Genomic DNA, 25483 nt, shown 5'->3' on the forward strand with positions numbered 1-25483 from the left:
TTTTAAGTAACGTGTAAGTGAAAAGATAGTAAGTATAGGCGACACTGCATGTTTTTAGGAAACTTGATAAGTAAATACCATTTCTGTAGGTTAAATTTCCATCACATTTTTAACTGTCCTAATATTGATCACCCTATAGAGGAATGAGACTGAAGTCTGGTAGTTATTAGTATAAAGAGGGTCAGCTGCAGAGACTGGTACCAAGCAGAGGCTCTCATGGTAATGATGCTGCTATTTATAGATCCCCATTTCATTAGTTGCAGAGTTTCAAGGAAGAGATTTTCTCTAGGGGAAATGGATACTTGAAGTTCATTTTCTTCCTCACATTAAGGCAGAAACGTGAACAACCTTCAGTATAGGACATACGATTACAATATTTTTACAGGGGCAGTTTATTCCCTAAATATATTTGCAACAGTAAATGTAAATTAAAAACATAATGTAGGAATTCAGAAATGTTCGTTGCCATTCTGGCTGAGTGCTACTCTATGTACATTGTTTTATTACCTTTCTTGCTATATTTTTCTTGTAAAAATGATTAAAATTTCAGAAACTGTGCAAAGCTGAAAACAACCATGGCTGTATCCCCTTTCTTCTAGAGTGCTTTAAGACCTGCAAAAGAGTTAACTGATTGCAAGAAGAGTAATTCCCCCCAAAATACAGTCCACCCACAACGTGTATCTGTATATATTTGTAATATAGGTAATTGTGCTTTGCTTCTCGAATTCTTGACATTTGAGTTATTTTTTTCCCTTTAAGAGAATATTTACTTAGTTAGTATTCACTTAATTAGAACTGACTGTTTAATGTTTTCTGGGAGGGTATTTATGGTATTTTCTTTGCTATATTTGCATTCCAGAAATTAAGTCCCCCTGCCATTATTCGGCGAGCCTTTCATACATTAGAATGATGAATTGAAAGCAGAAATGGGAAAAAGACTGCAATGCAATGAAAATTTAATCAGCGTCTTCTGCTGCTTTAATAAGGCAAATAATTCTTATTGGCCGCTGTGTTAAGGTTTCTAATATTTAATTCATAACAAACCTTGCATTATTCTGCAGTAGCATCGACAGCTCCAGTTTGCTGCCTGCCAACAGGCAACCATAAAAACTTAAAAGCAGATGTAAATGTCTAAAACAAGGAGAATGATTAGATCTAAAGCGGTCAAAAAAATCAACAATATTGTGAAAGAGTTTGATGGATCTCTATATTTAGTGATGCAAAAATGATCTTAATTAAACTCACTTGAGCAGATTTTTGTTGGAGTTGGAGGTAACCTTTTACAAAGCAGAGCCTGTAGTGCCTGACCAAAGACTCCAAAGGAAAGCAAATGTCCATACGGTGTTGGTAACAAGCCTCTTTAAACTGGACACCAACTCTGCCGTTAACGCTGGAAGTATCTGGTTTATATTCCTGTGTATATGAATTCTTCCAGGAAATACAGTGCTAAAATTGAGCTAATGGAATTAAACATTTTGTCTTCAATCAACCAAGTTTGAGAAAAGCAGTCGCTTTTGGGGTCTCTCTAATTTGTGCCTGAAATGCCTTTAAAAATTTTTTTTTATCGCAGAATTAAAGAGAATATATGTTTTCATTTCCTAACCTGAATTTAATGATCCTGTAAATAATAGCATTCATCTTTCTAGATTACCGTCTAGATTATCCTGGTCTTTTGTGTTAGGTTATGTTGGGCACTAAGTTTGAACCTGAAGAAATGAACAAAAAGATACTGTTCCCGATTACATGTAAACAGCCTGAATCATTCAAAAGGATGTGGAGAAGAGAGTATTTCTATAGTGTGAAGCTAGAGAAAATGGCAACCTGCCAAAGCTAGGTGCAAGCTCTTGTTACATGGAAGGGTTGGGCCTGTTCTCATTTCTTCTTGAAATGGCTTAATTGGTGTCAGCACCCCAGGGATAAAGGCCTCTAACACTGAAATCCACACGATTCACCCTGTCTCTGCTCAGTGTAGGGAAACTGGTAACAACTGGTGGTGAATGAGGAGTGAACGGTGCTGTAACAATACTCGATGATGTTTGGGATGACAGAAATTAATACGCACTTGCTTGAAGAAAGCAATGATTAATGGCAGTGAGCACGGGAACGCTGTCCCTCCTTTTACTCCACTTTGATGGGGATTGAAAAGCAAAAGGCTGTTTTCATTCTCCGTAGAAAGCAGAGGTCACACAGAGTACATTATAGCAATTTTTCCTCTCTGGTTTTTTTATTTCATAAATATTATGATAAGCATAGATTAGATAGATTTTTTTTATGAAAGCTTAAAAGGATATTTTCTGTCACTTAAACATTGTTGTTTATGCATAAAGAAATCACACATTCTTCTCTTCACTTGTTAGATCATTTCCCTTCATGTCAGAATAATTAGTGTAATTAGGAATTAAAAAAGCCCACAAACATGCAGTTGTATTAATGCTGCTTACCATTTTGTAACTGGAATCAAAAGGGCTTAGTTTTCTAAAGACTGCTGGTGGAGGATGGGGATAGGACTCTCGCAGGGGCTTTCACCTTTTTTCTGCCCCTCCCCCGTTTTCTCAGTGAATGTTTGACGTAAATATATTTTGCAAGGTACTTGCACTTGTCAGCAGCTTTCTTAGCCATTTGATAAAGATTCTTTATTCTACAAGAAAGCCTGAAATAACAGAACTGTACTTTGGATAATGAATTCTTCATCTGTGGAGAACTTTAAAACAAAGTACAGTGTTGGCATTTTTTTCTTTTGAGTGAGAAGGCTGATATATCTTTTGGATCCGACAGGAAGACATAAATTAATAGAGTTCTGGAGTTCAGTTTCTCATTAATAATCCATTTTGTCATGGTTCTTGGCATTGTCAGCCTAGTAGCTGGTTCATATTTTGCTAAAGGATAAAAGCAGATTATGTCTTAAGGCACAAAGCAAGAATAAAGAGTTTATCGCCTTTTAGGGGAAACTACATGCTATAAGAAAAATATTGTTTTGCAAAAAGTTTCAATTTTTAGTTAGAAATACACTGTACATTTTTCATAGGTAAAGCTTTTGTTTTAAGATCTGAAATGGTTCTTGGAACCTTAGGATATTAGAGTGTTAGATCATTCCTTAGAGTTGCCCTTGCTAACAGTTATGGTAGGTAGACTTAAGCCTATTTTTACATTTTGTTTTTAGAACTCATAGATTAGGATATAGGATATAAAGATATAATTACAGTTCAAAAAGAAATTCAGAGAAGTCACTATTCCTCTCTTTGTACTGGTAGTTCTAGATATTCTGTTACCCCTGCCTGGTTTCATAGACATGGGATCCTTGACAGCTACTGTGAAGGTAGCAGTTTTTAACCATCTAAAAACATCCATTCAATAAAATAAGATAGGGGCGCCTGAGTGGCTTCGTCAGTTAAGCATCTGACTCTTGATCTCAGCTCAGGTCTTAAGGGGTGCCTGGGTGGCTCAGTTGGTTGAGCATCCGACTCCTGATTTCGACTCAGGCCCAGATCCTGGGGTTATGGGATCGATCCCTGCATCATGCTCCTTGCTGAGCGTGGAGCCTCTTGGGATTCTCTCTGTCTCTCCCTCTGCCCTTTTTCCCTGCTCACTCTCTTTCTCTCTCTCTCAAATAAAAATAAAAAATAAAACAGGCTTATTTGTAATTTGATAATCCTATTTCTAACTTGATGACCCTCTGTATGGAGGCTGCAGAAACAGATTATTTGTAGATATTAAACCTGATCACAGGTTCTCATAAGGGGCATAAAGTTGTTTGTATTTTAAAGAAATTAGTTCTTGTAAAATTGAAGTACCACACCTTCTGTAATGTTTGATAGTATGGTCACTGGTGAACCGTGATCCCACAGTATTTAAGGGCAGGAAACAAGTCGGAGGGAAATGGGTACAAATTATACCAGGATTTTTTCATGCATTTCAGTATTGTGTGTGTGCATGTGTTGTTTTTTTGTTTACTTTTTTTTAAGTTTATTTATTTATTTTGAGAGAGAGTGCAAGCAAGGGAGGAAGAGAGAGAGAGAGAGAGAGAGAGAGAGAGAGAATCCCAAGCAGTCTTCTCACTGTCAGTGCAGAGCTCTACGTAGGACTTGATCTCATAAACCGTAAGATCATGACCTGAGCTGAAATCAAGAGTCGGTTGCTTAACCGACTGAGCCACCCAGATGCCCCTGTGTATGTGTGTTATTTGTATTGCAGACCTTTTACAGGCATGTTCTTAGAGGTAGACAACTGAAAAATATGTTCAGTCTTTAAAACTTGGGATTTGTGTTGCCATTCCCAGTTATCCCTAATTTTGTTTGTTCTTTTTAAAACTTACAAGTAGCATATGAGGGGTGTACAAAATCTCCAGCTAGCTATGTGAAAGCTATGCAAAAAAGAGAAAGGTCTGTCTGGGTTATAAGATAAAGGAAGGAGTATTAAATTATGACCTAATAGGGAAAATAATGGGAGATTTTATTTATCTCTACTTAGAAGGGCTTATTATTATAATTAAGAAATCTTGGTGCTTTCTGGGTCATTGAAGTTCATTGGATAAAAGTGAGCTAAGGGGCGCCTGGGTGGCTCAGTTGGTTAAGCGGCCGACTTCGGCTCGGGTCATGATCTCATGGTCCGTGAGTTCGAGCCCCACGTCGGGCTCTGGTGCTGACCGCTCAGAGCCTGGAGCCTGTTTCAGATTCTGTGTCTCCCTCTCTCTCTGCCCCTCCCGTGTTCATGCTCTGTCTCTCTCTGTCTCAAAAATAAATAAGTGTTAAAAAAATTAAAAAAAAAAAAAATTAAAAAAAAAAAAGAAAAAATAAAAATTAAAAAAAAAAAATAAAAGTGAGCTAAGTTGACGGGTAGTAGTATGCTACAAAGATTCATTTAGGAGTGGTAGGCTTTTTTTTTTTCTTTTTAAGTTTACATTTTCTAGGACATTGTAAGCTCCTAGAGGGCAGAAGTGGTCTATTTTTTAAAGCACACACAGTGTGCTCAATAACTTTTTTTATTTTTATTTTTACTTATTTATTTCTTAAGTTTTATTGAAATCCAAGTTAGTTAACATATAGTGTAATAATGGTTACAGGAGTAGAATTTAGTGATTTATCACTTACATGTAACATTCATTGCTCCTCCCAACAAGTGCCCTCCTTAATGCCCATCACCCATTTAGCATCAATAACTTATTTTTAAATAAATAATTAAATGCCTTCTCCATACATTATGTGATGTGTATCTGCTGAACATTTTATTTCATTTATTTATTTGTTTACTTACTTATTTTTAAATGAGCTCTGTACCCAGTGGCTTGAACTTACTTTACTACCCAGAGATCAAGAATCGCATGCTTGTACTGACTGAGCCAGCCAGGTGCCCCTCTGTTGAATATTTTAAATCTGATACTACATTCTTCTAATCCTTTATGTAGAAATTTATCTTAACTGTAATAACCATATACAATGTAAGAAAACTGCTGGAGCTACTTACCTGGATCTTAAGTAATTTATATGCAAATTACATGTAAAAGTAATTTGTATATATTATTACTTCTCCCATTACTATCATTAATGATAATATATGCGAAAAAAAGAAAAATTTATGGTGAAACTCCTGTTAACATGCTTGGAATTAAATATTCACCTTTGAAGTTTTTACTTAAAACTAGATTTGAGGGGTGCCTGGGTGGCTCAGTCGGTTAAGGGGCCGACTTCGGCTCAGGTCATGATCTCGCGGTCCGTGAGTTCGAGCCCCGCGTCGGGCTCTGTGCTGACAGCTCGGAGCCTGGAGCCTGTTTCGGATTCTGTGTCTCCCTCTCTCTGACCCTCCCCTGTTCATGTTCTGTCTCTCCCTGTCTCAAAAATAAATAAAAGTTAAAAAACAAAACAAAACAAAACAAAACTAGATTTGAGAGCACCTGGGTGGCTCAGTCAGTTAAGCATCTGACTCTTGATTTTGGCTCAGGTCATGATCTCATGGTTTGCAAGGTTGAGCCCCATGATGGTCTCTGTGCTGACAGCACGGAGCCTGCTTAGGATTGTCTCTCTCCCTCTCTCTCTACCCCTCCACCCCAAAATAAATAAACTAAAAAAACCCGCAAAAAACCTAGATACGATAATAAGCAACTATTTCATAACTAGGTTTATGGTTTAAGATTTGTTTCTCTATAGAGTTGGGAAGGACATTTGTTTCAGTATAATGCAGTGAAATCTTAAAGAGTAGATTTTGACAAGAGACATTTTGCTGACACAGAATATTTTGTTCATTTTGACTCTCAAATAAGTTCTTCTGTCATAATGATTGATTTATATTCATTTTAGACTGTATGGTTTCATAACTGAGTTTTGTATCTATAAGGTACAAAAATCTCTGTTTAAGTTAATGATTAAATAATTATCTTCAGAGGTGACAGATTGGTCACATGTATTTGACTAGTCCAAAGATTAACCTAAGATTAAATAAAAATGTACTATGATTATGAGTTATTAAAATGAGTTCTGGTTTTAAAATTATTATGATTGGGAGTATAGTAAAGTTTCATTTACTCAGTTGCTGTAGTTTTGTCCTGTAGACTTAATTTTAATTACATACGTTGTCATTGTTGAACTGTTTATTTCTTGTTTTGAACCATCCAAGGATCTGTTGCGACTCATCAGGTGGAAAATCTGGGAAATTGTATTTTGTGTCCACTTTTTTTTTAATTGAACCATAACCTTTAGAGCAATTTGAAATAGTTAAAAAACAAGACCCTAAATATTTGTCATGAAAAGCCATTGGATGTAATTGTGTCATGGATTTTCTAAATTGCAGTACCAAAAGACCATTTCAAATGACAAGTGAACTTGGTGAATTGGGGTATATGTCTAAATAAGCTCATTGCTGAATATTTTGCTTCATGAAAATCATTATGACATGGAAGGCTTACAACTATTTGATGAATATTTTACTCCTATTTGTTTTTATTCTTAAAAAGCCATATAATTTAAATATCTGTTATTTCTTCCATCTACTAGTTAATAAGTCATAACTGCCTTTCTCAAGTACCCATGTTTGTGGTATTCCAGAAAGCTGTAGAGCAGGAAGTTTTAAATCTTTTCTGGTTATAGTTTCCTTTGTGAGTCTGTGAAAGCAATGGGTCCATTGCCCACTTACTAAAAAAATGCACCTGCTCATAGAAGTTTGAATACAGTTGCAGGGAGTTTATAGACACCTTGAAAATCCTAATGGCCCTCATGCAGACCATGGCCCTCAGTTTAAAAACCGCTTTTATAGAGGTTGGCTTTTTTTTTTTAAACCATATTTTGTCCCAATTTGTAATTGCAACCCATTTTCTTCTTGGAAGCCTAATGGATTTACTTTCTGTCTTTTTTTTTTTTTATGTTTATTTATTTTGAGAGGGAGAGAACGCACGAGTGAGGGAGGGGCAGAGAGAGGGAGAGAGAGAATCACAAGCAAGCTCTGCACAGTCAGTGCAGAGCCCGATGCGGGGCTTGAACCCACAAACCCGTGAGATCGTGACCTGAGCCGAAGTTGGATGCTTAACCAACTGGGCCACTCAGGCACCCCTGGATTTACTCTCATCCTAGTGGTTCTGCAAACACCGAGAGGGTCATTGATCTCTGAGTCTAGTGAATGCTTGGTTGTATTGAGGGGAAAGAATCAGGAATATGAAATAGAACAGTTCCATGAAAGGGAAGAGCAAGCTAGCAGTGAGCCTTGGATGCTGGTAGACCTGGGAAAAAAGGACAGGGAGTTAGGAGAGGGAAATCTGAAATTTGGGATGTAGGTTGTTGAGGGACTTATTTGGCAATTAGCATATGTTCACCTGTAATAAAGAAAAGTATTGGTTTATAATGTAGGTAGTATAAGCTCCTTGTGAGGAAGGGAATTTGTCTTATTGGCAGCTCCTTTGCTTACTGGTGCTTTATTAGGGATTCAAGTTTTGCTACATGGTAGAATTCCTTTAAAATATATGCAGTTCTTGTATATATAAATTAAGTAAATGATTTCTTGGGTAGGAAACTGCGTTTAATATATTAAGCTTACCTAAATGAAGACTTTTGAGAATATCTATGTCAGTGATTCTCAAGCTTTTTGATCTTGGGACCCCCTTACACTCTTAAAAGAATTTTTATTTATGTATCAGTATATATTGTGTTAGAAATTGAAACATTTAAAAACATTAAGTTACTTTACAAATTATAAACTTGTTACATTTCTTTTTTTTTTTAATTTTTATTTATTTGAGATAGAGCACACATGTATGCATACATGCAAACGGGGGAGGGGTAGAGAGAGAGGGAGAGAGAGAATTCCAAGCAGTCTCCATGCTGTCAGCTCAGAGCCTGACCTGGGGCTCAGTCTCTCAAACCGTGAGATCATGACCTGACCCAAGATCAGGAGTCTGATGCTTAATCGATTAAGCCACCCAGGCAGCCCTGTTATATTCCTTTTTAAAGATTTTTGTTTTTGGGGCGCCTGGGTGGCTCGGTCGGTTAAGCGTCTGACTTCGGCTCAGGTCATGATCTCACGGTCTGTGAGTTCGAGCCCCACGTCGGGCTCTGTGCTGACAGCTCAGAGCCTGGACCCTGTTTCAGATTCTGTGTCTCCCTCTCTCTGTGCCCCTTCCCTGTTCATGCTCTGTCTCTCTCTGTCTCAAAAATAAATAAACGTTTTAAAAAAAAAAAAGATTTTTGTTTTTAAGTGATCTCTACACCCACTGTTGGGCTCGAACTTACCAACCCTGAGATCAAGAGTCCCATGGCCCATCCCCTGACTGAGCCAGCCAGGCACCCCATAAACTTTGACATGTTATCCTGAATAGCATTTTCCAAAACAAAACAAAATGGTAAGAAGAATGGCATTATTTTACATTTTTGCAAATCTCTTTAATGTCCGGCTTCATAGAAGACAACTGGATTCTCATATTTGCTTCTGATTCAGTCTGTTGCCATATGGGTGATGTATATGAAGAGATATTTGACCTAATGTAGATATATACATGGAAAATGGAAGAGTATTTTAATAGCCATTTCCAGTCATTATGGACGTTCTTTTTTTTTTTTTTTAATTTTTTTTTTTTAACGTTTATTTATTTTTGAGACAGAGACAGAGCATGAACGGGGGAGGGTTAGAGAGAGGGAGACACAGAATCTGAAACAGGCTCCAGGCTCTGAGCGGTCAGCACAAAGCCCGACGTGGGGCTCGAACTCACAGACCGTGAGATCATGACCTGAGCCGAAGTCGGACGCTTAACCGACTGAGCCACCCAGGCGCCCCTGGACGTTCTTTTTTGATACTTACTGCTCCAAAACTTGACTAGTGGTAGTTTCTTAAAAGTTCGAATGTGGAATCTGAGGCCACATTTCAAAACTTTTCTGCTCTGTTTCATTAAAATTTGTTAGTCTAGTTTGCACTTTGATGGCTCTTCTACCCATGCATGATTTTGTAACCTATGTCTTGGTCATTTGGAAAATAGTGATTCATTGAGTTATGTTTATCTTCCAAATGTTAACACATCTCATTATATAAGATCAAAAAAATTACATTTGTTAATATTACACCAAACTTACCAGAAAAGTTTTTAAGTACTGGGAAGCTGTAAAACTCACAGTGGTGGACATAATGTAGTGTTTCAAAATTCTGATTTTTTCACTAAAAAGCTTGAATTTTATCAGTGCCAAAAACTGTAGCTGTTTTCCTTGAAGTTCATTTTCCAAAAATACGTCTGTCAAATATCCAGGTTGAGATAACCATAGTTTGTTAGTCATTTGTTTTTTAAGCAGCCAGTGCAGCTTGGAACCCAATTACACAAGTGCTTTCTCTTATACTTAGTATGCAGGGGCAGTGTTTTGTGTATAATTCCTATTTTGTCACACAGAATATTAAAAAGACATGTACTCAAGGTATAATTAAATGAATAATTTTTATCATCTCATCAAGGACATTCTGAACTGAAATTGGCCTTTTTTTTTTTTTAAACTTCAGTGTCCAGTGGTAAAGAATACAGTGACTGCTAGTAGAGTTTGGTGCCCCTGCCTTGCTCCGTGCTAAGGCACCAAGAGTTTCACTTACCTTTGCTTGTATACCATCAGTGCAAATGAAAACAGTGAACAAGGACCACAACCTCTTAGTATTGTAAAAATAATTTTGACTTTGTGGTCTCCTGAAAGGGTCTCAGGAAACTCCAGGGATCCTTGCATCACCTTTTGAGAAATAAACTACATATAAAATATAACTTGTCTTAAGATCATTAGTTTATCTTTATTTATGTACAATATCTGTATGGAAAGATGACCTGAAAAGAAATAGGTTTTTATTATGTTACCCCTGAAGGTAACAATACATCTTTAAGCCATTATTGTGGCCCCCTGGGAGTATTTATTAAGTGCCTATACAAGTATGATGTTCTGCTGAATAATCTTCAAAGTTAAGACAACTTGGCCTTTGTAAAGTGGACCCTATAATCATTCTTGACTGCACACATAATAGCAAAAAAGGACAGATCAACAGAGGCACTTGGTTGAGTCACAGTTTTCCACACAGATCTAGCATAGGCTTCCTGGGGTCTGAGCAAGTTGCGGAGTGATTATTTACAAAATAAAAGTTGGACTAGGTGATTTCTAAGGTCTCATTCAGCTTTAATATTTAATATGTAACTGTGTTTTTAAAAGCAGGATTGGCTCATTTAATCAAATTGGTATGATTTGGTTATTGTCATCACATAGGTTACACGTTAAAGTTGTTTTCACAGTACTGCAATATGGAATGTACTGTATAAAGAGGAAGTAGAGGGGGCTTGTAAATGGAGAAGGCTTCTAGAAGCAAGTGTGTTTTAAGTGGCAAGGAAGAAGAAATTGAATGGTAAGGAGATGCACATTGCAAGGTATTTAACATAGCTCTGAGGAGTCTTTGTACTCTTCGCTAGGATTACAGAGAAGGAAAATTTGAGCCTATCCTTCGCTAGGATTACAGAGAAGGAAAATTGGAGAATCTGATACTGCCATATGTAGTATGAACCGTTGAAAAATCTCCGAAGTAAAAAGTGGATCAGAACATAAGTAAGGTTGATTCTGATATTCTCTTAGCTCCATTCGTTACATTTTGACCAGAGAGCCGTAATTTGTTTTGAAGGGGCAAACAGTTAATTTAGGCTTTTAAAAATACTTTTTTTGCTTTCCAATTAAAAAAAAGCCATGACCTTAAGATGTTTTATGGTCTTCCTTTTTTTTTTTTTTTTTTTTTTTAAATAAATTCTGCACCCAACGTGGGGCACAAACCACGACCCAGAGGTCAAGAGTCGCATGCTGTACCTATGCACCAGCCAGGTGCCCATATGACCTTCCTTTTGACATTCTGTAAGGAAGAAATAATACTGAGTTGAGTAAAAGGCAATCTCAGGCTCATACTCATTTCAGCACAGTGTCAAATTCCTTTTTGTAAAAAAGTGCTGGTTGGCGGGACTCAGTGAATCCTGGGAAGGTGCTGTTTAGATCCTTAAAAAGGAGAGAGGGCTTCTGTAAGGCAATTTTGTGTTCAGGCACATCAAAGTTGGAAGGTGGAAAAGCTGCTATTGTGGCAATATTTAAGGAGAAAAGACTCCAGAGACTATGTATTTGGGAAATATTTGACAACATTAGCAACATCAACTGCTGACAAAAAAAGAACCACCTCTTTGGCAAATCTTTCACAGTTGTGCCAAGAAAAGCAGCTTCATTGGAACATTTTCATAAACTATCATCAGTTATGCAGCGGCGGCTTCACAAATCAGAAATGATATCTTCAGGCGCTGCTGTCAAGTGTTATTCAAATAATACCAGCCTCACATTTGAATAACAGCAGACATTTTGAATTAATTAATCAGATGAGATAGTCTAGGCCTTTTCTCATTAGTCTCTGGGTCAGGCTTGGGAAGATATATGCGTTGGTGATGATATACTTGTCTTTAATCGTGATTTATGAAGATTTAGGATTGTGTGTGATTTGTCAAAGGTTCTGGGAAAAGGCTGGTGCATATTTCATTACCTAATCTGAGATTGATTTTATGATGCTAAGAGATATCACACTATTGTTCAAATGTGTGGGAAGTACAGGTAGACACAGCATCTCAGGCTTTTTACTGGCTTATCTTTGCAACTGTCAAACAATGCTGTAAACTTTAACTGCTTGTAGTTAACAATTCCTGCTTTAATTATAGGCAGATTTTTCATTCTGTCCAAAGGGAGAAGTTTCAGTGGTTATTTAGCTAAAATGCATAGCAGACATTATAACTATGACCTGGTATGAATCATGGACAAAGTTGGTAAATTTCATGGGTTGGTCATGGTGAAAATATAAAATTTCATGGCTTGTCAAAGATTAATAGAAAAATCCCATTAAAATGGTACAAACAATGGAAGGACAACAAGTAAGGTTGCTCTCCTTACATGTTACCTTTTCTCTCAGGACTAATTTTAGCAAACTTGGGGTGTAAAATCGTGTTTTTGTCAGTTATTCAAGCAACATTAGCAACCTACTATTAAATGAAATAATTTATGTGCTTGGTATATATTATGGGTACTGAATATTTGATCATTTTCTTTTCTCCTTTTTACCTACTTTTCTTCCTTTCCATTTGATGTTTGAAGCTTTGTCACCATTGTTTAACCTTTACATTCGTAACAGTTTGAATTTTTCATTCTTCTGGGTCTTGAGTTTTTGGAGAATGTTTTATTTTGGGGTGAGGAGTGTAAGCATGCTAACAGACTGCATAACCAGGGGGATCGAGTATGATACAGAGCTCACGTTGCGTCTGCTTGTACAGTGTGTGTTCTAGTAGGGCAGTAGGTGGTAGATACATGAGAAATCAAATATTAACTTCTAAGTACGGATGAAGCATGTACTGCCTAATTCAAAGTGGGTCTTTCTGCACCATCTGCCTCCCGAGGGCAGATAGATGTTTGTGATAAGGAGTGTGTGTTTTTCATTCCATTCTCCAGCAAACTAAAATGTATATTATGTGAAGAATTAGCAAATGGTAAGGTGATTTTCAACACTGTCATACAAAATAAAAACTTTACTTTTCTTTCCCGTTTTAGACAGATGATTGACAAGGATTGTTTTATTGGAATGATTGGACTATTAATAATTATTAGTTCTTTTGTCCCCAAACTTCTTTGTTTTGGGAACTGGAGTGGTACTCCTAAAGCAACGTTTGGCGCATCTTAACACAATTAGAGTCAGTTCTAATTGATGTTCACTTTGGGGAAGGCAGTTTATAAATAAGAAGATGCACTAATATTTGGAGAGAGGATATTTAAGAGTAGTTTGGGAGACAGCTTGATGCAGTAGAAAAATAGTGGTTTTGGAATCCAACCGATCTGAGTCCCACTTCTGGAGCTGCTACTTAATTGATTTGTAACTTCGGCAAGTTACCTAATGTTTCCTGAGCCTTGGTGATCTTTTTCCTGATGTGAGGCTACTAACACTACCTTTCACGGTGATTGTGAGAATGAGAGGTGAATGTGTACACAGCACCTAATGGGGCATCTGGGGTATCATCGGTGCTTAATAAATCACAGCTGTTGCTGTTATTTAATCTGTTCATTTATTTCTTCAAGAAACATGTATTAAGGACTCATTATATGTTAGTAACATAAGTAAGGCATCAGAAATACAAAGCAAATTCTCGCTGGTGAGAAAGAAGAGTGATGCATGAAAATTTTAAAAAGCTGAATCATCCAGTAAGAAGAAGAGGTGGAAGATGAGACAGGCAAGGATCTCATCCATGAGGCTTTAATTCTGTGTGGGGAGTAGCGTTTTATTTTGTATTTTGGGTAGTTATTGATAGATTTAAGCAAGAGAGTGATAGGATCAGATTTTTTACATAGTTCACTTTGGAAGCTATTGGAAGGAACATAGTGGTTAGGTGGCTTCTGCAGGTCAGTAATGGGGTGTACTTTCTAGTGGGTAATAGTAGGGATTAAAAAAGAGGGAACAATGGTTTGAATAAAACTAAAACAAGAAAAGTAAGGATTAGGTGAGTGATTAGAATTTTTTGCCTCCCTTCGCTTGTCTGACTCATCCTATGTATCCTTAAGAACTTAGTCTGGGTGCCCCTTCCTCCAGGAAACTTTTTTGAACTTTCTCAAGTCTGTGTTAGTTGCCTATCTCATGTGCTCCAATAGCATGCTGTTTTTCCCTTCTTACTGTACTTATGACACTGTATTTTATTTTACTTTTTTAATTTATTTTTTAAAATATTTATTTATTTTTGAGAAAGAGCCTGAGTGGGGGAGGGACAGAGAGAAAGAGAGACAGAGAATCCCAAGCAGGCCCCACGCTATCAGTGCAGAGCCTGATGCAGGGCTTGAACCCACGAACTGTGAGATCATGACGTGAACCAAAATCAAGAGTCAGCCGCTTAACTGACTGAGCTACCTAGGCACCCTGTGTCACTGTCTTTAGTTTTATATTGCCTTCAGTACATTGTAAACTCTGTAAGGCAGAGGTACTATGTATCATTCATTGTTGTGTCTCCTAGCACATGGCAGGAAATAGTCAATGTCACTTTGTCCAAAGGAACTGAATGTAGTCACTGAGGGAGGAGAAAACATGGGTATTTGTTAGTTTCTAGTAGGTAACCAGGTGAGTGCTTGTCATCAACGGAGAGAGTTAGTAGATTGGAATTGCAGGGTCATGGGGTATGTTCATTATCAATTTTGCTATATAATGTCAAATTAGTTTTCAAAATTCTTGTACTAGTTTATCATTATAGCAGCAGTGTATATTCATTCCATCTGCTCGAGGAGATCAGTTTAAAAAATATATTTTTAGGTGAAATTCATATAACCATGATTAACCATTTTAAAGTGTATATAATTCAGTGACATTTAATACATTTGCATTGTTGTGCAACCACCACTTCTCTCTAGTTCCAAAACATTTTTATCACCTAAAAAGGTAATCACCCATATGTCTTAAGTAGTCACATCCTATTTCTCCCTCCCTTCCACCCCTGGCAGCCACCAATCTGCTTTCTGTCTCTGGGTTTACCTACTCTGTATGTTTCTCGTAATTGGAATTCTAGCTGACCCTTGGAAAATGCATGTTTGAACTATACAGATTCACTTACAGGTGAATTTTTTACCGTATAGTATTTTAAGTGTATTTTCTCTTATAATTTTCTTAACATATTATTTTCTCTTACTTTATTGTACTGATAGGGTCTATAATATTTATTACATACACAATATGTGTTAATTGGCTCTTTATGTTATTGGTGAGGCTTCTGGACGACAGTAAGCTGTTAGTAGTTAAGTTTGGGGGGAATCAAAAAGGTATATGTGCATATTCAACCGCAGGGAAGTGTTGGTGCCCCTAATTCCCTCCATTGTTCAAGGTCAGCTGTATGCACTGTGTGTTCCGTTGTGACTGACTTCTCTAAGTTAACAATATTTTAAAGGTTCTTCCATGTTGTGGCACATATCAATACTGCATTCCTTTTTATGGTCATAATAATCCATTTTGTGGTTATACCATAATTTGTCCATTCATCACTTTATGACACTAGGGTGGTTTTCATTTTTTCGTTATTGTGAATAGCTCTTGTGAATATTATGAACAGTTTGAACAAGTGTTTGTTTGAGTACATGTTTCCGATTCTTTTGGGTATATACCTGGGAATGGAATTGCTGGATCATGTGGTAATTCTATGTCTAACTTTTTGCGGAAACGCCAAACTGTTCTCTACGGCAAGTGCATCATTTTACATTCCTGTCAGCGTTGTGTGGTGGTTCTAGTTTCTCACCAACAGTTGTTTTTTTCTATTTAAAAAAATTATAGCCATCCTACGAGGTGTGAAATGATATCTCATTGTGGTTTAGATTTGCATTTCACTAATAACTACAGATGTTGAAAATCTTTTCATGCTTTTTGGCCATTTATATATCCTCTTTGGAGAAATAGCTGTTCACATCTTTTCCTGTTTTTTAATTGGATAGCGTGTCTTTGTTGAGTTCTAAGAGTTTTCTTTATATATTCTGGATATTAGACTCTTCTTACCAGATATGTGATTTGTAAATATTTTCTCCTGCGAATGTATTCTGTTGCTTGTTATTTCACATTCTTGGAAATGTCCTTTGAAGCACACAACTTTTTAATATATATTTTTTAATGTTTATTTATTTTGAGAGAGAGTAGGGGGGTTGGGTGGAAAGTCAGAGACAGGGAGGGAGACAGAGGATCCAAAGTAGGCTCTGAACTGACAGCAGAGAGCCTGAGGTGGAGCTCAAACTCACGAACCGTGAGATCCCAACCAGAGCTGAAGTTGGATGATTACCCAGGCATCCCACACAAGTTTTTAATATTGATGAAATCCAATTTATTCATTTTTCCTTTTATTGAGTTTGATTTTGGTGTCATATCTAAGAATGTATTGCCAAATCCAAGGATATGAAGACCACTATATTTTCTTCTAAGAGTTTTATGGTTTTACCTCTTATATTTATGTGGTTGATTGAGTTGATTTTTGCATACGGTATGAGGTAGTGGTCCAGCTATGTTCTCTGGAATGTGGATATTCAATTGCCCCGGCACCATTTGTTGAAGAGACTGTTCTTTCTCCATGGAATGGTCCTGGCACCTTTGTCAAAAATCAATCGGCTATAGATAGGTGTGTTTATTTCTGGACTCTCAGTTCTATTCCAGTAATCTCTATGTCTATCCTTATTCTATTACTGTAGCCTTTTGATTACTGTAGCTTTGTAATAAGTTTTGAAATAGGAAAGTGAGAGTACTTCAATTTTGTTCTTCTTTTTCAGGACTGTTTTGACTATTCAGAGTCCCTGGAAATTTCATATGAACTTAAGGATTGACTTTTCTCTTTCTACAAAAAAATTATGTTAGGGATTGTATTTAATTTGTATGTTGTTTTGGATAGTATTGCCATCTTAACAAATATTAAGTTTTCCAATCTGTGAACATGGGATATATTTCCATTTATTTAAGCTTTTAGTTTCTTTTGGCAATATTTTGTAGTTTTAAATACCATCTTTCATCTCCCTGGTTAAATTTATTCCTAGATATTATATTCTTTTGGATGCTATTGTAAATGGAATTGTTTTCTTTATTGCATTTACAGATTCTTCATTGCTGCTGTATGGAAACACAACCAGTTTTTGTTTTGATCTTGTACCCCGTAATTTTGCTGAATTTATTTATTGGCTCTAGTAGTTTCTTGTTTTGTTTTGTTTTGTTTTGTTTTTTTGTGAGTTCTTTGGAATTTTCCATACATAGCATCATCTCATAGAAGAATACATATAATTTTACTTCTTCCTTTCCATTTTGGATGCCTGTAATTTTTTCCTTTGCCTCATCGATCTGGCTAGAACTTCCAACAAATTGATGAAAAGCCACAGTGAAAGTGGGCATCCTTGTCTTAGTCTTGATCTTGGAGGGAATGTTTTCAGTCTTTCACTATTAAGTATTATGTTACTTGTGGGTTTTTCATTAATGCCCTTTATCATGTTGAAGAAGTTTCCTTCTATTCTTTGTTTTCCAAGCATTTTAAATTATGAAATGATATTGGATTTCGTCAAATGTGTTTTTTTGGTATCAATTGAGATAATCACATGGTTTTTTTGTTTGTTTTTTAGCTCATCTTATAAATGTGATATATTGCATTGATTGATTTTTATATGTTGAACCACTATTGCCCTCCTGGAATAAGTCCCACTTGGTCACAGTGTATAATCCTTTTAAAATGCTCTTGAGTTTGGTTTGCTAATATTTTTTATTTACAATTCATAAAAGATGTTGGTTTGTAGGTTTCTTTTTTGTGGTAACTTTGACTTTGGTATCACAGTAATACTTGCCTCAAAGAATGAGTTAGAAATGTTCCCTCCTTTCCTGATTATTTGGAAGAGTTTGAGAGTTGGTGTTAATTTGTCTTTAATCATTTGATGCAGTTCACTAGTGAAGCCATCTTGTCCTAGCCTTTTTTTGTTGTTGATGGGAAGTTTTTGAATACCCATTCAATCTCTTCACTTGATAGATCTATTCAGATTTTTTCTTTCTTCCTGAGTCTGTTTAGATAATTTGTGTGTTTTATGGAATTTGTCTGTTTTTTCTAGGTAATCTGTTACTGTGCAGTAATCCTTTTTATCTCTATAAGGTTAGTGGTAATGTTTCTACTTTCTAATTTTAGTTATTTGAATGTTCTCTCTGGTTTTAGTCTAGCTAAAGTTTGTCAATTTTGTTGATATTTTCAAAGAACCAAAATTTGGTTTCCTTGATTATATTGTTCTTCTATTCTTTATTTTTTACTCTCCACTTTATTATTTCCTCCTTTTTACTAGTGTTGGATTTTGTTCATTGTTTTTTTCTTTTCTTTTCTTTTTTTTCTAGTTCCTTAAGGTGTTAGGTTATTGATTTGAGATCTTTCTTCTTTTTTAGTATAGGCTCTTTCAGTTACGTAGTTCCTCTGAGCACTGCTTTTGCTGTATCTTGCATATTTTGGTATACTGTGTTTTCTTAAGTATGTCTTACACAGTTTTGTTCCTCATTCCATTAACTCCTTCTTTTGTGTTTAAATTGATTTTGTGTAGTGTACTGTATTGACTCTTGTCTCATTTCCTTTCATATATACTTTTTAGGCATTTTCTTAGTGGTTACCATAAGGATTACAGTTAATATACTAAATTTGTAACAGTGACATTTAAATTGATGTCAACTTAGTTTCAGTAGCATACAAAACCTCTACTCCTGTACAATTCCATTTCCCTCCTTTACATTGTCATAAATTACATCTTTATACATTGCATATTCATTAAAATATTTATAATTTTTTAATGTATTTGTCTTTTGAATCATATAGGAAACACAAAGAAAATTTACAAACCAAAATACAGTGACGCTAGTTTTTATATTTCTTTATGTAGTTACCTTTACTGAAATTGTGTTTCTTCACATGGCTTCGAGTTATTGTCTAGTGTCTTTTCATTTCAGCTTGAAGGACTCTTCTTAGCATAACTGTAGGGCAGATTTATTAATGATGAAATCCTTCCACTTTTGTTTGCCTTGGAATGCCTTAATTCCTTTTTCATTTTTTGAAGGATAATTTTACCAGATGTAGAATTCTTAATTGGCACCTCTTTTTCTGGGAACTTTAAATATGTCATTGCACTGCCTTTTAGCCAGCATCATTTCTGATAAGAATTTGGCTGTTAATCTTATTCAGGATTCCTTTTTTTTTTTTTTTCTAAGCTTATTTATTTTTGAGAGAGAGAAATAGTGTTGGTGAGTGAGGGCAGAGAGAGAGGGACAGAGAGGGAGAGAGAGAGAAATGGGGCTCAAGCTCACTAACCATGAGATCATGACCTGAGCCAAAGTCAGATGCTTAAACGACTGAGCCACCCGGGTGCCCCATTGAGGATTCCTTCTATGTAATGATTCACTTTTTGCTGTTTTCAGGATTCTCGCCTTGTCTTTCAGCTATTTGATAGTGTGTCTCAGTGTGGATCTCTTTGCATTTACCTTTCTTGGAGCTCATTGAACTTCTTGGGTGTGTAGCTTCGTGACTTTTATCAAATTATGGAGGTTTTATGCCATTATTTCTTCAAATATTCTTTCTGTCTTTTTTTCTCTTTCTTCTCCTTTGAGGACTCTCACGTCTATGCTCATATGCTTGATGGTGTGCCGCAGGTCTCTTTGCTCTCTTCATTTTCTTCTTTCTTTTTTCTTTCTTTTCTTCAGACTAGATAATTTCAGTTGACCTGTCTTCAGGTTCAGTGATTCTTATGTCTACTCAAATGTGTTATTGAAACCCTTATGTGAATTTTTCATTTTGGCTAATGTATATTTCAGCCCCAGAATTTCTATTTGGTCCCTCTCTCTCTCTCTCTTTCTCTTTCTCTCTCTCTTTTAAAGGAGATAGAAGTTTATCGAATGGACTGCATGGAAGTGGTGGACAGGACAACAGAGGAGAGGCTGCCTGCTCTATTTTGTCTCTTTCTATAATTTTTGCCTCTATTAATATTCTTTTTGTGTGTGACTATTTTTCTCTTTTTTTTTTTTAAATTTTTTTTTTCAACATTTTTTATTTTTTATTTTTGGGACAGAGAGAGACAGAGCATGAACGGGGGAGGGGCAGAGAGAGAGGGAGACACAGAATCGGAAACAGGCTCCAGGCTCCGAGCCATCAGCCCAGAGCCCGACGCGGGGCTCGAACTCACGGACCGCAAGATCGTGACCTGGCTGAAGTCGGACGCTTAACCGACTGCGCCACCCAGGCACCCCTACTATTTTTCTCTTTAAAAAAAAAATGTATTAAAGAATTTTTTAAATGTTTATTTATTTTGAGAGATAGAGTGTGAGCAGGGGAGGGACACAGAGGGAGAGACAGAGAATCCAGGCAGGCTCCATGCTGTCAATGTGGAGACCAACGCAGGGCTCAAACCCACAACTGTGAGATCATGACTTGAGCTGGAATCAAGAGTTGGATGCTTAACAGACAGCCACCCAGGCACCCTGCTCCTAAATCTTTGTCCATAGTTCGCTTTAACTCTTTAAGCATATTTAGGATAGTATATTTAAAATATTTATTTAAATATTTTTTTATTTAAAAAATGTTTATGTTTGCTCAGGCACAGTTTCTGTGTATTTCTTATGGAATGGACCCTACCTCCTCATTCTTTGCTGACTTTGTGATTTTTTTTGTTGTTGAACACTGGACATTTTGCACTTGATCTTAGCCAAAAGGCCGAGAAGCGATGAACACTGGACATTTTGAATAGTATAATATGGTATCTCTGGAAATCACAGTCTCCTTTCTCAGAGTTCATTTTTGTTGCTTCCTGTGGACTGTGGCTTTTATCTGTTCATGGATTTGTTTATTTTTTTAATTTTATTTTGAGAGAGAGAAAGTGCGCTTGGAGGAGGAGGGGCAGAGAGAGGATTCTAAGCAGGCTGTGGCACTGTCAATGCAGAGTCTGATCCAGGGCTTGAACCCATGGACTGTGAGATCGTGACCTGAGCTGCAGTCAAGAATCATCTGCTTAACTGGCTGGGCCAGCCAGGGGCCCATGTTCATGGATATTTAAAAGACTGTTTTTGTAAAGTCTCTATTTGTCACGTATGCTCTCTGAAGTCTGTTCCTTTAGGCTGTGGTCACCTAGTGTTTCAATGGAGACTTCCTTGAATGCCAGGAGCCAAAAACAATTTTTTTCTTTTTTTAAATAAAAATAAAAGAGGAAAAACAAGAAGAAAAAGGTAAACAGGGGCGCCTGGGTGGCGCAGTCGATTAAGCGTCCGACTTCAGCCAGGTCACGATCTCACGGTCCATGAGTTCGAGCCCCGCGTCAGGCTCTGGGCTGATGGCTCGGAGCCTGGAGCCTGTTTCCGATTCTGTGTCTCCCTCTCTCTCTGCCCCTCCCCCGTTCATGCTCTGTCTCTCTCTGTCCCAAAAATAAATAAAAAACGTTGAAAAAAAAAAATTTAAAAAAAAAAAAGAAAAAGGTAAACATTTCCTAGTGTTTGCCAACTGTTATCTAGGTCATTTGCAACTATTTTATGTCTTTACACTCTTGTGCTGAGCCTAGAAATCAACCACAGGTCAAAGCTTAGGGTATTGTCAGGTCTCAGAGCATGTGTCCTGTCATGAGCATTCATTTGACTTTGTAAATTCCTTAGTATATGTGGTCTTTTAAATGCCCTACTTTCCCTAGAAACTCTCTCCCCAGCCTTGTTCCCTAGGCCTTCAGTGCTTTATTGTTTGCCTCCACTATAATGGTTTCCCCCAGCTGACAGCTAACAATTTTTTTCTTCCTTCTGCTAACAATTTTTAAATTTTATTTATTTTTATTTTTTTTAATGTTTATTTTTGACAGCGAGAGAGAGATAGAACATGAGCGGGGGAGGGGCAGAGAGAGAGAGAGGGAGACACAGAATCAGAAGCAGGCTCCAGGCTCTGAGCTGTCAGCACAGAGCCCGACGCAGGGCTTGAACTCACAGACTGTGAGATCATGACCTGAGCCGAAGTCGGATGCTCAACCGATTCTGCTAACAATTTTTTAAAAATAATTGTCTGTCTATCTATCTATCTATCTATCTATCTATCATCTGTCTCTTTATTTAAAAGAGTGTGTCCTTTTTCACCCTGAGTGAATTCTGAGGCAAAAGTTAGGTGTCTTGCATCAGTCCTTCAAGCAGCCCCAGACAGTTAAAACAAACACACTTCTCTGCAAATAAGATCTGCGTTGCTTTCTCCAGAACTAGGGATCAGTGTCCCACATTCAGAACACAGGCTGCTGTTCTGGAGACCACGACTCAGCCAGGTTGGGAGATGGAACAAGGAAAAGGAAAAGTGCTGTGAAGCTTTCCTGCTGTTCTAACATTACCTTTTTTTGTTTCAGTCCTGTTTGCTATAAACCTTTGATTATTTAAGAGTTCTAAAAAATCTGATTCTGACAGTTTTTGCTTTTTTTCAATACTTCTGTGAAGGCCTTAGAGCTACCTACTCTTTTCTGCTGATCTCAGTCTTGAAAGGGAGATACCTTTTGAATATGTTGAATTTGTGGTGCCTATGGGAATGCTCGATGTACATGTTCCACTAGATATAGGAGTTTGAAATTTTCTGTTAGGGAGGAGATCTGAGCTATAAATAGAAATTGAGAGGTCTTTGCCTTACTGTGGAAAATATAAGGGGTAGATGAGATCAGGGATGATCCCAGGGAATTTCATCGTAGAGGAGACTGCGCTGGAGGCAGAGAACTAATGGTCAAAGTACAAGGAAAAGCAGGAAAGTGTGGTAGAGTGAAAACTAAGAAGATAGAGTTGCAAAGAGAGGAAAATGATATCTACTGTGAAGATGAAATATCTCTAGTAAGGTGAAACTGAAGTAAGATGTCCTTGTCATAGATTGTGTCAGTAGAATGGTGACATTGGAGTGAAAACAGGAGAGGAATTGGATGGTAATTAGAAAATGATGCAAGGTCACAGATTTATTTTCTTCTTCAAGTTGGCACAGGATTTGAATATATGAGGTTGGAGTGGTAGGAAGGTCTGTGGAGAGGATAGAGTAGAACAGGAATGAATAGGGGCGCCCGGGTGGCTTAGTCGGTTAAACGTCCGATTTCAGCTCAGGTCATGATCTCACAGTTCATGGGTTTGAGCCCCACGTCGGGTTCTGTGCTGACAGCTCAGAGCCTGGAGCCTGCTTGGGATTCTGTGTCTCCCTCTCTCTCTGCCCCTTCCACCCCCAACCCCCCAGTAGTCTGTCTCTCTCTTTCTCTCTCTCAAAAAATAAATTAGAAAAACATTTTAAAAAAGAGTTGGAAAAAAAAGAGCAGGGATGAATAGAAGAGCAGGGTGTTAAGAGAAAAACAAGAATAAAGAGCACAGACAGAACTGACTTTTCATTAGATGGTGGATATTATGTATTTTAAGTCTGGAGATGATGTGAGATATGAATAATAATTTAGAGAAATTTGTAAGTGGGAATTGGAAAGCTGAGGGAAATTGTATTGCACAGATTAACTTTTTTTTTTTTTTTGTTTTTTTGTTTTTTTGTTTTTTTTATGAAGTAGGAAAGATCGTCTTAGAGTAAAAGTTGGGCTGGAGAGACAGAGTTTGAGAGAAGGGATGAAGGCCTGGAATGGTTACTGAAGAGAATGAAAGTGTGAGCTGGCCAAGGGTAAGAAAAAGAATTGATTGTTATGTTGAGGGCTCAGCTGAGTTTGGAGGCTGATACTGAAATGATACAAGCATGACCACTTATGATTTCTCTAGCAGGTTAATGTGAATTGTAACATTAGTATATGCTTGGGGCTTTCCTTGGCAGGTAGGAGAAACAGCTAGGAGAAGTCGATTATAGGGCTCTGTTGCGAGCATCGTTAGGATATTCCAGTATATAATCCATTGTGGATAGTGGTTAATAGACCAGAAGAAAATGGAAGGATTTGAGGATTGGTTGACTCCATTAGATTAAAGATCATGTAAAGTGGGAGAAAGGCAATGAGGGGACTGGCAGTTTTAGTGGCTGTGATCATAGAATGAGACATTTGTATTTTCTTCAGAGGTTGAGAAGTTCCAGGTGATGAGTGATAAAGTCCAGGATGTGGCCTTGGGAGTTGGTGAGTCAAAGCAAAATGGTTCTTTCACAATGGCTAAAGGTTACTGATTTTAAGGAGGTCGGAGAACTGTAAGGCTAAGATGTTGGTTGAATTTCTTCTGTGCTCCCCGAAGCCACCCTAATGGTATGACTTGGGATGGAGAGGAAGACTGAGCCTTGTGACAACCTTTTTAATGAATGTGGATGATTATTAATATTAGTTCATGAACAACAGTGGATGCCGCCATGCCAAGTTAATTTTTCTTAGATCATTAGTTGTTTCCTATGGAGATCAAACTATGGTCAGTTTATTTGGAAAAAGCAGATATTAAGTTAGGAAAACAAAACCCATATAAGCACTGTTCATACAATTAATTTATTCTGTAAACATTTACTGGATGCTTTTTCTGGACCTTGAAGTTGTTCATGGCCTAGGGAAGGAGACATACATCTAAATAGATAATTGATACAGTGTGCTAAGTGTTATAGTATATGAATAGTGGTCTCATGTGAGATACATCCCAGAATTTATTGGGATGGGGAAGAAAACTACTTAAATTTATCCATTTCATCGCATGTATTTTCTGTATTTGTGTGTGTGTGGTTATATGTTATTTTATTTATTTTCATTCTAGTATCTTTATAATTTTTAATGCAAAAGATTTCAGACAATATAAAATGTATATATAGCATGCAAACATCCATGTACATGGCATGTAGTTTAAGAAATAAAATATTACAGATGCAATTGAAAGCTTCCTTCCTGTGTATCCTTCCCCTAATCCCATCCCTCCTTTCTTTTTCTCCTTCCTCCCACACTGAATTAGGTGTTTATCATTCATATGATTTTTTGTTGTTGCATGTTGTGAACCTTGAAAATTGTTTCATGCTGTTCTTTTTACAATTTGCTTTTTTCCACTCAGCTTTGATTTTAAGATTTTGAACATTGAGGAGTACCTGGGTGGCTCAGTCAATTAAGCGTCTGACTCTTGATATCAGAGCTCAGGTCATGATCTCATGGTTGGTGGGGTTGAGCCCTGCATTGGAATCAGGGCTGACAGCGTGGAGCCTGCTTGGGATTCATTCTCTCTCTCTCTCTCTCTCTCTCTCTCTCTCTCTCTCTCTCTCCTTCTCTCTCTCTCTCCCTCCCTCCCTCCCTCCCTCCCTCCCTCCCTCCCTATCTCTGCCTCTCTCTCTCTCTCTCTCTCTCTGCCCCCCTCCCTCTGCCCCTCCCCTGCTTGTGTGCATGTGCACACTCTCTCTCTCAAAAAAAAATAGACATTAAGAAAAAAGCGTTTTCAGCATTGATACACTTTAGCTCAAGTTCATTCATTTTTCCTGCTGTATAATTTTTCATTGTATGACTATTCTTTCTTAGTTTTGTTGATGATGAATGTTTAAATTGCTCTAATTTTTTACATAATAAAG

General features: G+C 37.1%; 1 protein-coding gene across 4 annotated transcripts in view; it reads left to right on the forward strand.

The window, feature by feature from the left end:
* Nucleotides 1-25483, forward strand: part of PBX3 (PBX homeobox 3) — a 220004-nt gene that overhangs the window by 14523 nt on the left and 179998 nt on the right. The window contains exons 1-2 of one of the 4 annotated variants that reach the window (XM_060608663.3): nt 23552-23638; nt 24021-24077. The exons of the other annotated variants lie outside the window; for them this stretch is intronic. Of the exons in view, the coding sequence (XP_060464646.1) occupies nt 24041-24077 (37 nt within the window). The 5' untranslated portion in view covers nt 23552-23638; nt 24021-24040. Of the gene's footprint in view, nt 1-23551; nt 23639-24020; nt 24078-25483 lie in introns of those variants that run through there. 4 annotated transcript variants of the gene reach the window in all.

Source organism: Panthera onca, chromosome D4, assembly GCF_046562875.1.
Source record: "Panthera onca isolate mPanOnc1 chromosome D4, mPanOnc1 haplotype 2, whole genome shotgun sequence".
Taxonomy (NCBI): Eukaryota; Metazoa; Chordata; class Mammalia; order Carnivora; family Felidae; genus Panthera; species Panthera onca.